The sequence below is a fragment of the Triturus cristatus genome, chromosome 8 (assembly GCF_964204655.1).
Source record: "Triturus cristatus chromosome 8, aTriCri1.1, whole genome shotgun sequence".
NCBI lineage: Eukaryota > Metazoa > Chordata > Amphibia > Caudata > Salamandridae > Triturus > Triturus cristatus.
The window spans coordinates 1616551402-1616565272 of NC_140591.1; the positions used below are offsets into that span (position 1 = coordinate 1616551402).

Sequence of the window (13871 nt, forward strand, 5' to 3'; positions counted from 1 at the left end):
CTTCCAATTGTGTGCGGCCTTCTGCGAGCACGCACAATCTGAGTACCGCAGGTTACCTGACGTTTGAACAACATGAGCGGCAAAAACTTTAATGATAAACGCGGTGCGCAATGTGCAATGCAACTCACACACCACCGTTTGGAGACAAGTGGTAAATCCATTATGCTGATTTGAGGGCTTATAAAGGTTATCACAATCGCCACACAAGCACACATCGACGCTCCCTCACACACACACCCACTGGGTAACAATTACAAACCTTGAGGGGGCCTCGGGCTCAATCAGGAGCCCTGCAGCCAGAGTGCTGTGCTGAAGGGGCCCCCTGGAGCTTGGGGGCCCCCCCGCACCGCGGGGGCTGCGGGGGCCTGTGTTACGCCCCTGCCACCGGGCGAAACTCCTGCCTTTTCTGCAGCGTTATGGCCGAGAGATCTTGGAAGTGCTGGAGGGGGTGGACACAGAAGAGCACCATGGCAGAGTCTCTCACTTTCCAGAGAATGCACACCTTCAGTGGAAAACTATTGACATACTCCAGGATGTCCGGCGTAGGCATGTGTGGAGCTCTAGGTAGACCTGTTCGATGGACCCTGTCTAATTTGATGTCCAAGGCCTGCACGTCTCCCAAAAGTTGTGCGAAGAGCTCTGTCACATATTTCTCCACATTCCCCGCTTCAGAAGCCACCGGGGCGTTCCGAATCCAGATGTTATTGCGTCTAGACCTGTTCTCTAGATACTCGGCATGTGACTGAAGGTCTATTTGTTGGTCCGTGAGTCGGATGAGTTGCTGTCTGAGCTGTTCAATTTATTCATCTTTAGTGATCTTGTGGTTCTCTAGAGCATCCATCCGATCTCCTAATTCCGACACCTCTTTCCGGACTCCTTGCAGGTCTTGGGCCAGATCCTGCTTGATTGACTGTAGGTCCTCTCTCAGAGTTGAGAAGAGAGTGTCCATGTATGACCTGGTCACCGGTGCAGCACCTCCGTTGTGCTCACGCCAAAGCGATTGATCCTCCAGGGACCCCTATAGCTCCGCGGTGTGTGGGGTACATTGTTTAGTAAGCATGTCTTTCACAGATTGCTCTTTCTTGGCCCGTGCTGTAGCCATGTTTGTTCCAGTGAGCATAAAGGCCCAGGGCAGCCTCCGCACTGGACCTGCATTAGACTGTACAGTATCGCAGTAGCTGCGCTTCTGCAGAAGGTAAACCCCACCTTTGCCGAGTATATGAAGGCACAATCGCTACATGATCAAGCCCTAGGAGTAAGGCAGCAAGATCACTCCATTGCTCCACTTGGGCTCAACCCGTAGTCTAACCTGCAGAGAGGGCCCTTAGCTATTAGGTCTCAAATGCTCGCTTCAGCGCTCCTCTATGGCCAGTTTGAATTGGAGTGCCCCCTTTCAGGGCAATAGCCCAGCTCTTCAGCTCTGGTGGTGGTGCCAGAAGGTTTACCAGCGTGGGGGCCTCCCCAAAGTCTCTGCTGGGTATGGCTCATGGCCTGTAGGGCAGTGCACTCCTCCGCTCCTCTCTAGCCGTGCAGGAGTGTAACCCCCTGCTCCTCCTGCATCCTCCGAGAAGCCTGTCTGGTGCACTCAATGGTCTCCCTTACCAGTAGATAGCGCTCAGCACGCAGACCCCTACAGGCCAGTCAAGAGGCCCAACATCCTCGGGGTTGCCGTTACCAGTTATGGAGGGGGGGAGGATGGAGGACCCCCCACCCCTCGATCCCTGCAGAAGCCTCAGCTGCTCCCCCATTGCCGCCACCCATGCAAGGTCCAGCTGGGCAGACCCAGCGACCCCCGCGGTCAGCAGGCCTCAGGAAGGCCCCACGGGCCAGGCTTAGGCATCCTCCCACTCTCGTCTGAGCAGGTCTCTCTGCACTGGACAATTAAGGCCCGAGGAGTCCGGGGGTCCACAAGCCACCCTTGGATTGTTTGTGCTTCGCTGCGCGTAGGCCGTCTATGCCCAGGCGCCTCTCGCCTCTGACTGGAGCCTCCTCTCTCCGCCTCGTCCCGGGGGCCTCACGCTATGGCCGTCGCTGCTTGTGAGCCCGCTCCTCCGCCCCTTCTCTCTCACCTTGCTTTTGCCATTCAGGCCTTGGCGTCTAGGTCTCCTGGGTACAGACCCCGGGCCGCTTTTGATTTACGAGGCTCCGGTGCACGCCGGGCCCCCACGGCCTACTCCCTCGCCTTGCGGCCTCCGCAGCCAGGGCCGGACTGGGAACTGAAAGCAGCCATGGCAAATTATGCCAGACCAGTCCCCGTCTGGCACGTAGTGAGCGAGCGCAGCGAGCAAGCCCGACCACTGGGTTTGGGGGGTTTCGCCCCCCACAAAATTTTGGGAAAAAGAAAGACCAAAATGGTGCATTTTACAGCACATTTTTCATTACATATTTAATTGTATCAACTTTCAAAGCACAGTAAATAGTAGATGATGACCTTAAAGAGCACCAGGTTACCCACCCAGTCATATTAACCATACACATTCTCCAGTCATCCCTCCGGACAACGCCTTGCCTTTCACTCTCATGCTTCATTTATCTTTCTCTTCTAGAAGTCTTTCCGCACTTTTTCTCTCCCTCCTTATTTACTTATCCCTTCCTCCCACCTTCATCTCTTCATCCCTTCCATCTTTTCCTCCCTCCCTGCCATTATTGCTGGTGTCTCCACTGCCCCTTTGCCTTAACATGTCTGCGGCGGTGAGGAGATGATTGCCAGCACCCCACCGCCCCCAATCTGCTCCCAGGTCCTACTCTGATTCACTTTCAAAGCCGTGAAGCGTTTGAAATTAGGGCGGGTGCTCAATGAGCAACCACCCTAATATCAAACGGTTTACGGCTTTGAAAGTGAATCAGAGTCGGACCCGGGGGCAGATCATCTCCTCACGGTCGTCTCCACTGCGCTGCGCAGCGCAGAAGTAGAACCAGGCCTGGGCCGGGGCCTGTATTAGTTTACCTCGCCTGAGGGCTTGAGGCTCTTTCTACTTTAATCGTGGCCCAGACGCAGTGCCCGCGTCCGCCTATTGCAGTTTCCCTGCTCGCCTCGCACCGTCGCGTCATGCGTGGCTGTAATAAATCAGACATTTTGATCATGATGATTGTCACCATCACAATGACAATCATCATGATTAAAAATTTTGATTTATTGCAGCCATGGCCCGCGCCGGTTTGCAAGCCACCTCGCTCCACTGCTCTCACAAACTGGAGCCAGGCCTGACTGGAGCAAATAATCCAATGCGCAGAACCGGGCCGGGGCCTATCATTGTCACTGTACTTGCATGGACATCCTTTTGGCGAAGCGAGTGGCTCCCAGGTATTACCAATGCAAATACTTTGATACCCACAGTGACCCTGTCCTGCACTCTGAGGACAAAAGCAGCGGCAGGAATAGCAAGTGAACCGGAGGCAAAGTGCCCGTATGTACACTCCCTGTCCTGACCTTAGCCCTCCCGTAGCAATTAAGGGGCTGTTGAGAGACCTGCCGTGGAGCCGTCGCTCAGTGATGACACCAGTGGACAAAGGGTTTGTGATGTCATTTCCTTTAAACTTGGCATTTAGGTACATCTGCACCCATGCGTAATTTTCTTTCAGCAATAGAATCATGCATCTATATTTTTAGCTGGTAATTGGTGCTCTTTCAGGTAAATTATTGTACCTGTGCTCCAGACGATTTGAGGGGCAGTTAAATCATTCCCCCCCCCCCCAACCACCACCACACACAGCCAGCGTCACCCTGGAGACAACAGTTCTACTGGACTTTAAGCTCTGGAGGGAAAGGGTACTGAGAGAGACTATAACAGAGAGGAAGGAACAGCGAACAAAGAGAACAGAAGAATAGGAAAGGGCTCTTATATGGTGCAAACGGAAGCAAAGAAAATAAGGTGGCATGAAAGAAAGGGAACTGATGGAGGAGTCGAGAAGTGAAAGGAAATCTACATAAAGGAAGCAACCATAATGAGAAAGAGAAATGAGGGAAGAGAGATATGAAAAAATGTATTTAGGAAAGTGGAAATAAAAGAGAAAGAAAACAAAAAGGAAAGGAAAAGGAGGAAGAGTGAAAGAAAGTAAAGAAAGAGAAGGGGAAGGCAAAAGTAAAAGGTGAAATTGGCATGTGAAAAGAATGTAAAGAGGGAGAATGGGGGAAGAAATTAAAGAAAGAGAATGGAATATGAGGCAACAGGAACGAAGCAAAATGAAAACGAAGGGGAAATGAAGAAGACAGAAATAAAAGAAAGGGTGCTTGAAACAGGGAAAAAAGGGTATCAAGTTATGAAAATGGAAAAGCGAAAATGATGCAGAGAAAATCACAAATATAAAGGAGCGGAGTGGGATGAGAGAACGAAGCTAAAGAGAGAGAGTGTTGACGAGGCATGAAGAAATAAACACAATTAAAAAAGGGGAAGGAGGCAGAGAGAAAGAAGCCAGAATTGCAAAAAAAAGGAAAGGAGACATGGAAAGGACCGAAAGAAATGGGGGAGAAAAAACCTAAAAAGAAAGGATCATCTTATAATAAAGAAAGCGAAGAAAGAAAGGTTGAAACTAAACAGGAGAAAACAAAGCCAAGAAAATGTAACAAGGGTAGAGAGAACGACACTAAAGAAAAGGGAAGAAAATGGATAAAACAGCCAACAAAGAGGAAGCGAGAAAGGTAGTGGAAAGGAGAGGGGCTTGAAAAGCAGGATTTTTGCTGGAAAAGACATGAAAAGGCGGCAGAGAAATTAGCTGAAGATAAAAGTGTGCACAGCCACTGAAAAGCATCGCTGCTGCCTTGCACGTTCCAGATGTGAGCAGCTGCAGAAAGCCGCCAGCCAATAGGTGAACACAGACTTACCGGGCTTTGAAAGTGGAGTACCGTGCACATTAGAAGAAAATGACAAGGTAACAATGGCGCCTGGAGCTGCACGTTTCAAGAGCGCAAGTACAGGCCGGCCGCTAAACAAGGGTGATGCAGATAGACGCCATGCGAAGTGAGTGACAGAGGCCCTTTGGTACCCACCCAGCCAATGGCCAAGGATGCAAGAGCTAGTTGTGCTTTTTCCCCCCAAGGAGCGGAACAGAGCGTAGGTCAGGCAGACAGGCTACTGACTACAGTACAGTCTGACTCTGACTCACGGACCCAAAATCAGCCCCTGCAAAACCGGCCCCCTCTGAAAAAACCGGCCCCCACCCCATCCGGCCTACAAGGGGATTGCCCGGTGCCCGGGATCACCAGTCCGGCCCTGTCCGCAGCCTCTGCAAGTGCTCTACGGCTGGCACTGCAGTCTCTGCTCAGAAGCCTTTCCGGTTCACCGTTGCTGCCCTCGGATGGTCGTGGCTCTTCAGCCGGATTGGGATCGTCACTGCAGGGCTGCTCCTCGCCTCTTGGATCTCCGTAGGCCTGGGTGAAAATTTTGTTCCGTTCGCGGAAATTGCGATAATTTGACATTTTCGCGTTCCGCGTAGAGCGCCAAAATGTCAAAATTTCCGCATTCCGCAGCTTGGCGATAATTTGTTTCTTGCTCGCGCTGTAAAATAATACATTCTCGCGCGCGCGCGATCGCCTTACCTGAATCCCTGCGTTCGCCGACAAGTTTTCTTGATCCGGTCGGTGTTCTCCATGAGATGTTGTATTGTTTTTAGCCATTTGCGCTGTCTCGCGACAGTTCGCGCCCGCAGTGACATCATGGGTCGCGCGATCACGTCTTTCTTCTCGCGATCATGCACCGCGAGACAACTGAAAACAAGATGGCCGCGCCCGCGAGCAACCACATGGGTAAGTTGGCGAGCCGCAACCATGCAGAAAATCTTGCGAACATGCGGGAAAAAAACTTCCGCATCTTCGCGATATTTCCTCGTGTTTGCGATAATTTTTAACATTTTCGCGATAATTTGCGAAAGTGGATTTCGCAAATTCCGCCCACCCCTAGATCTCCGGCATCAGCCCACACCACAGCCTCTGTCATTCCCCGCTAGGGCGTCGTCCCCGATCGGTCCCCCAGACGTCACCCTCACTGTCTCCGGGGCAATGCCTGTCTGGGCCCCCTCCGCAGTAACCAGGCACCACGGTTGAGGCCGGCACGGAGGGACCGATTTCGCGTCCGCTCACTCTGCCATCTTGGCCACGCCCTCCACGTCAATGTCTTTAGGTGAGCAACTTTCAGATCACTGTCATTCGTATAGAAATGTTACACAATATTTGAGTGTTTGAAAGAGGAAGCCAGAGATCCCATGTAGAGGTTGAACAAACTGCGTTTCAGTGTGTACATCCCTTAGTATTAGGCAAAAATAAAAATGCCCCTCCCTCTTCTATTCTATTTGGATTCAGTACTTTAGATGAGCTTCTTACTAAGAAGCTTCAAGATGCAAATGAAAAATCACACAAACAAGATGTATGTAGATTAGACGCTGTTGTTACCTGTATGGGTGAATACCATTGACTCAGAGGGCAATCGGTGGGAGCTGAGCTTACCTTCACAACTCATGGTACTGTGCAATGCAGCCACTCTACACAATGCAGACTGCACCTTTCCTAGGAAGAGCCTCTGGCCCCTTTCACAGACAGGGTCGAGAGAAGATGTGTGACTGTGCTAGGAATCTCCAGGGCTCATTTTAAGTGAAGGCCCAGGCCTCTCCTGGTAGTATGCACTAAATAGACTCCTGTTGTCTACTTCCAGAAGACCTCTCGAGGTGAGGGGAAAGTAGACTAATATGTGGGTGGTCCCTTCATTGACTTATGTACCATCAAAATGTATCTCTTGCCGGGCAAATAGAAAATGCTTTTGGCTGTGCAGAGAGCGTTTTCCATGAAACCCACCCTTTGGCATTTGGCACACAATTGAGACACAAACCCTGCACTGCACCTACCATTTTGGCTAGGCTTTGCCAGGCAATTTAGCATCCAGAACTTATAAATTAGTTCAGCTCAGTTCTGCAAATGCCGGCCACGTCCACCTCTTGGGCTTATGCAGCGTAACAGGTGAAGATCAGTTTTTAATATCCAAAACACTCTCCGTGTCGCCTCTTAACACAAAGAAAGCCCGCAATCGACTTTCAAAGTAACTCCACCAAATTTATTTCGGCAACGCGTTTCAACCCTAACAGGTCTTCGTCACAGCCCCATGCAAAGTAATGGTGCCCAATCACCATTTAATTCAAAGCACAACAATGGACATAGAAGGTACATTTTTGTCCCTGTCCCAATTAAATTAAATAGGTGAAAATACAAACTGAATTTCAAATGAAATAAAAAGAAAATAAATCATGTCAAAACAGACTGCTTCTCAAATTCAAAATTAATTATGAAGTAACTTTGTTTTTCTTTATTTGAGGAAAAGGTCTTTCACATCAGTGGCATTGATGCATGTATAGTTTCACAGGTGACGTTATGATAAAGAGTCAGTAATTTCATTACTCACATGTGCGAACACCATTAGAACCCCAGACAAATGTGCGTATATTATAAAAACATAAGCAAGGAGGGCATATTAGCCAATATATTTGTTTATTCATGTGAGGGAATTGTGCCTGAAAACACAAAAAGAATTTAATCCACGCTTTGAATGCGGCTCAGTGGCCAAAAATGTGCTAAACGAATTCTACATGACCAATCAAAGGTTAGCGCGTTCCATAGGAAATTGAATCATGTGAAAAATGCATCCCCCATTTTGATTATTGCAGCCCAATCGTTTTCCTGAAAAAGAAAAATGTTATATTCATCTCTGTAAAGTACAGCTTCCCAGCCCATGTTCAACATGTCAAATTGTCAACACCCATTACGTCCTACAAGTCCACACTTCCTGGACTGAAAGAAAATAAGAAAAACAGTTGTGAAATGAAACAAAAAATATTCTTAAAACAGCACAAAAAATATATGTACATCATTGTGGACTCACATATAGCAAGTCAGAGGTCTACCACATTACTACACTGAAAAGAGGTCAAAAGTGGGGTGGGGGGAAGCAGATAAATTATGTAAGATTACTCCAATAACTACCACATCAGCCAATGTGTACATGAAGCTCTTCATCCTTATTGAGGCCACCAGGGGACTTGTTACCGAGTAGAATAAAATATTCTGACTCCAAATGCCTGAGACTCTTCTCTGTCTCCTCCTCGTACAGTCTTCTCAATCCTATCAATACCAAAAAACAAGAAGAGGTCCGCATTCTGGTTATGTTCCTTGGCCCGAATGTCTTGCAACAGGGTAGGATGCATCCAGATTCTTTGTTGCCCTGTTGCTCTAAGACCCTCCTCTTCACAGGGCTGATTGTACTTCCAAGGTACCTATAACCACAAGGACATTGCAAAACAAAACGCTGTAACTCTGCCTCACATGATGCATTTATTTAAGTGTTGTGTCTTCCCATTGTCTTTTCCTGTTTGTTTTTGTATTGCTACTCTTTCTGCAGGCCTAACACCTGCTGCACTTGTAGAATCCCCTTTGCTCCTGAAGCCAACCCTCCCTCCTGACTCGTGTACTGGTGTAGCTGTCTACTAGGATGTCTTGGAGTGATTTCGATTTGCAATACGTGATCTGGGGGAAGGGGGGTATCTTTTTACCTATTACTGGGTCACTTCTCACTAAGTGCCAATGTTTAGCTAACATCTTTCTGATGGCCATGCTCTCGCTGTTATATGAGGTGGTCAGTCTTACTGCCTGCTGGTTTTTCTCATCTCTTTTCCTTTTGGTCAGCAGTCTTGTGGTTCGTGATGCATTAAAACCTGCTACCTTTCAGGCCCTCAAAAGATAACCTCTAGGCCTTAATGTGCTGGTCATCCTTCTCTCCTCCTCTTTGTAGGCTTGGTTCTTACTGCAGTTACGTTTGGCTCTGAGCAAATCTTTATCAGCTTACAAATCCGTTTTATGTTAGAAAACTATGGGTTGTTTTGATTCAAATGTTTTAATTTTGATTTCGGTCCTGAAAGTTTGTAGGTCTCCAATGTATTTTTGTTTCAGGGTCATGGTACATTGACCATTGATGTGTATTCTCTTTTCACCTCTCGTTAGGACCTGGAGTTTTTTGACAAGGACAACATGTCTGATGAGATGTACGAAGCTCTGGGGAAAGTGATCAGTGAAGACCATTTCAATCCTGCGAATTTCCAAACTGCCAGCTTAGCCACCGCCTCATTGTGTGATTGGATTCGGGCTGTACACACCTACAACCACCGCATGCGCCAGCTTCAACCCAAAGTTTTACAACTACAGCAATTTGAAGCCAAAGTCAACTCAGAAGAGGTTAAACTGAGTAAATCCATTCATCTGCAAGAGCAGCTGAAGCAGAAAGTGGAAATGAGCTCAACAAGCTACCAGAAGGCCGTGGCGGAAGAGGACCAGCTCACGCAGGAGCTGAACAAATTGGTGGAAAAGAAGAATGAGGTGGAGCATTTTCAGGAGACAATATCAGGTCATTCTTACGACTGGGAGGCAACTCTGAAGGTAAAATCTGTTGTGATTCTCGCCATCACATTCCCTCTCCCATATAATGTGTAGTGCTTGAATATTTTTATTTGCTGACTCTGATAATGATGCATATGACGCTGGGGAGGGGTTTACCCAGCCATAAACTGAGGACAGCTCGTAAGAAGGCTTCCAAAATGGCAGTAGACTAGACACCTCACGAGGCACTGGGTTGGTTTCTCCTCCCAGCCTTGCAACAGAAGAGAGTGCCTCTTTTGCAACGGTCATGCAAAGGCTGCCTGAGGAGCTTGAACTACTTCTGCCTACTATGGAAGTCAAGACCAACGTATTAACTGAGGTCCTTCAACTGAGACAAATTAATTCTGAGCCCTTTCTACCATTTAGCAAGGCTATAATGGACACCCTTCTCGGGAAATTAGCAAAACCATGCTCTGGACCCCACAGTGAGTTCACAGATTGCGATGCACCAATGCTCTGCTCCGGGTGACCCAGACATTTTGAAATCATCACCCCACTCTGGAGATTCTTGTGCAGAACTCAGCAAGTAAGTTTAATACTAACTCGTTCCCTACTACACCACTATATAGGGTACCTAAACAGAGTGAAATATTCAGGAAACGTATTTTCTTCCACAAGTCCAGCTCTTTGCTCTGAAAAAATGTCAGCTGCCTTCTGGGTTGCTACTTCCATGCTCTTCGGGACTCATAGGACAGGTTCTTCCTGCAGTACATTATGAAGTGCATGCCATCTTGACACAAGCAGTACAAGATGGTTGTGATGGTGCCAAGTTTACTATTCGTTGTGGCTTGGACACCACCGATTCTTTGGGCAGGGCTGTAGGCACAAGTGTGGCCCTTCACAGGCACATTTGTATGAGGTCTACAGGCTTCTCCAGTGACGTCCAAGCTAGCCTACTGGTTATGCCATTTGAAAGCTCCTTGCTTTTTAGGGATAACGCAGACTCTGCCCTTTAAAGGCAGCAGGATCACAGCACTGGGCCTTTCAGCTCCACCGCGACAGTTACATCAACTTTTTCTGCCCTCTGTGGCTACGATAGGGGTTTCCAAAAAGGAGAGCAGATACAGCCAGCCCAACAAACTCATCAGCCTTTTTGTGGCTTAGGCTGTGGTACCCACAGACCACATGGACAATAGGGGCAGTGTAAAACACAACCCTCCAACTCTCTTAGGTGTGTCCTCATTGGCACACAGCCAACCTGTTGAAGGCAGGATCTTACAATTTCTGCCAGGGTGGCAACCACTCAATCAGACGTTCCTGCAAATTGTGGAGCTGGGCTATGCCTTACCATTTCTAGCCACCCGCTGCAACTTCCACCAACATCTGAAAGCTGATGGAAGACCATCTGTCACTCTTGCATCAGGAAGAGCAGGCCCTTCTGGCCGAAGGAGCCATAGAGAGGGTGCCGGCATGAGAAGTAGGCTGTGGTTGCTATTCCCACTACTTTCTGATGCCTAAGAAGGACAGAGGCCTTCATCCTAGTTTAGATTTTCATCCTCTTAATACCTTGCTGCAGAACCCTAAACGCCGCCAACTGGTCATAAATTATACAATTTCGCCCTAGAGGATAGGCGGCAAACTCCTATAGAAGCTTTTGAACGATGGAACGGCACATTAGACCCTCAGTTAACATTGTATGATTGGGAGTTCAGCTGTGGTTTAATAGGGTTGTTAACATCAAAATGTAAATTACACATTATTCACTTTAAATATATACAGCAAATGTATTATACACCTGCTAGATTGCACAAGTATGATCTTGGAGATTATGATTTCTGTCAAAGGTGTGGAAAAGAAGGGGCAGACTTTGTGCATCTGGCATGGGACTGTGAACAGGTTAGAACATTTTGGACAACCGTAGTGCAAGACTTGAGATCTATGACGTCGGAAGAGGTGCACTGTATCCCACATTGTTGGGCCTGATTCAAAACATGAATCCGAGAACACACAAGTTTATTGCAGCAGTGCTGTTATTGACCAAAAGCTGAATAGCATTCCATTGGGTAAAAAGGTTGGCTCCAAAACACAAACATTGGCTCCAAGACGTGTTTTGTATATTTTTAAGACCTACCTGGAACTATATGCTGAAGAACTCCCAGCAACCTCACCACCAAAGGATATATGGGGTCCACTAATAGAGCATCTGAGAGAGGCTGCTATTACAAAAGGGGATAGTATCAATAAAACAAACACTGAATATGCTAGTAATTGGACTAAATGAGGAAATGGGCAACAGTCATGTAAAAATTATAAAGCTTGTATAATATTAATGGCAATGGTGATGCTATGATGTTTATGTCAATGTTATACATTGGAAAACAATACATTCAATAAAACAAAATACCTTCCTGCAGAAGAACAAATTCAAGATGCTCTCTTTGGCCCAGGTCTTGTCTGTCCTTCACCCTGGATGGTAAGATTGGACCAGCATGACGCTTATTTTCACATCCCTGTCTTGCAGGTCCAAGGCATTACCTGCGGTTCATGGTGGTTCAGGAGCATTTTCAATTCTCTGTGTTTCCCTTTGGCCTCACCAGTGCCCCTATGGTGTTCACTAAGGTGAAGGCAGTGTTTGCACCACATCTTCGAAAGTCAGGGATCCCAGTCCTCCCCTGCCTCGAAGACTGGCTGCTGAAGAGGGGCTCACACCAGGCAGTCGTTACCTACCTCCAGACTACGGTGAACCTTCAAACATCATTTGGGCTCACTATCAACATGCTGAAGTCACACCTGACTCCTTTGCAGATGATCTCCTTCATTGGAGCCAATCTGGACATGGTGCACTTTTGGGCCTTCCCCCAAAAGAGAGTTTAAGACATTCAGGCTATGATCCTGATGTTTAAGACTCTGTCCTGGAGCTCAGTAAGGATGACTCTGAGGCTACTGGGACTCAGATGGCGTCCTTCATCCTGCTGGTGAAGCATGCTTGGGGCATTTCTCTGATCACATCCAGATTTTGTGGAGACTGCAAAATATCTGCTATGGTTTCTGCGGGACTGTGATTGAGTCAGCAGCAGATTCCGCTTTCTACCCCATCCAGAGATGACAGTAGTGATCGATGCATTTCTTCTGAGTTTACTTTTATAATAAATCAGCACAATTACAGAAGAACTCAACTGTGCCCTCTGTGCATAATACATATAAAGGCTGACACTTTTGGAGGGGGAAAACACAATTTTAAGTTTCTCTCTTATTTCAAAAGAAGAATGCTTTAGTCCTATTGCCTCCAGTAAACGGTCAGTGTCTCCCCTACATATCTGTCCAGTCTCTCACCTTAATACCTTTGGTTGGGGGCATGGCCTAGCTTCCAATGGAGTAGGACGCACCTGGCAGTGTCTCTGTCCTACCGCGGCTTGCACTACAGAATCCGCTGGCATCGGGACCTGGGGAATGGAGGCTGACTCAGCGCACTAGCACAGTCTGCCATCAGTCCTGCCCTTCGAGTGCTCGGAGCCCTCTGGAGCGCACTTTGAAGCTGAGAGGAGAGAGCCCGGTGGCAAGGGGTGGTCGGACCCGCCATCTTGGGGTCAGGCGGCAGAAGACGACTCACCCCAGGGAGGCCCCGGGCTACTCTGGTGCCAAATTGGAGGTCACCCCTGGGGGCTAGTACACAGACCCTAGGAGAGGGGGGACCGAACACTGCTCTACTGCTTGCTGTCTGGCCCGGCCTGGACAGTGGCCCTGCCACCCGGGGTTGGAGGCACCATTTTGTAGGCCCCGAGACCTGAGCCAACTTTGCCTGCTGGACGACTCGGTGCTCCTCCTTCCCTGCACATCAGAACTCAGCGGTCTGCCTTGAAACTGCAATGGACTGAGCTGGTGCCCCATTCATCTTGCTAAGGGACCCCTGAGACCTCCTTTAGCACCCACCTCTGCTGCTGCCTGAACCTACCCACTTGCCTCAGTCGGCTCCTCCGTGGTCTCCGCAGATCAGCAAAGGTCCCTAGGTCTCTGTGATCAGAGGGGCCTGACGCGGAGTGGAGTGCCACCACTATCATCAAGGTGAGGTTAGAGACTGCGTGTGCCCGTTCCCTGGTGGGGGCAGGCGTCTGGGCTGGTGGGGTGGGAGGGTGTGATCAGCTGCATGATAGGCAGCAGGCGCCTCCTCCGCTCCCTCCCCCAATCTCTCCTCATCTGGCCGTGGCCTGTGGACTGGGCTCCGGCAGAAGACCACCGGGACCCAATGAACTATTCTAAAGCTGTGGTGGGTTGAGCTGGGCCCCCATCCCTCTCATAGTGGGTCCCCAGGGGCCCAGTCTTGCATCCTCCTCCGCTGCCAACTGAGCCCATCTGCTTGCTTCTGCCGGAGTGCCGCGCCGCCCTGGCCTCCCCCTGGCTCCTACTGCATAGATCTACAGAAGTCCCTTGGATGATCTGACAAGGGGGGGCTGTCATGGCGTGGGCATCACCACCGGCATTAAGGTGATGGCGCATATCCGTACCTCAGTGGAGGGCTGCTGTC

General features: G+C 48.9%; 1 protein-coding gene across 1 annotated transcript in view; it reads left to right on the forward strand.

Moving 5' to 3' along the window:
* The window catches only part of DNHD1 (dynein heavy chain domain 1), an 856151-nt gene that overhangs the window by 511399 nt on the left and 330881 nt on the right, over positions 1 to 13871 (forward strand). Inside the window, exon 32 of the mRNA XM_085623548.1 lies at positions 8978 to 9409. Coding sequence (XP_085479674.1) covers positions 8978 to 9409 — 432 coding nt within the window. The remainder of the gene's footprint in view (positions 1 to 8977; positions 9410 to 13871) is intronic.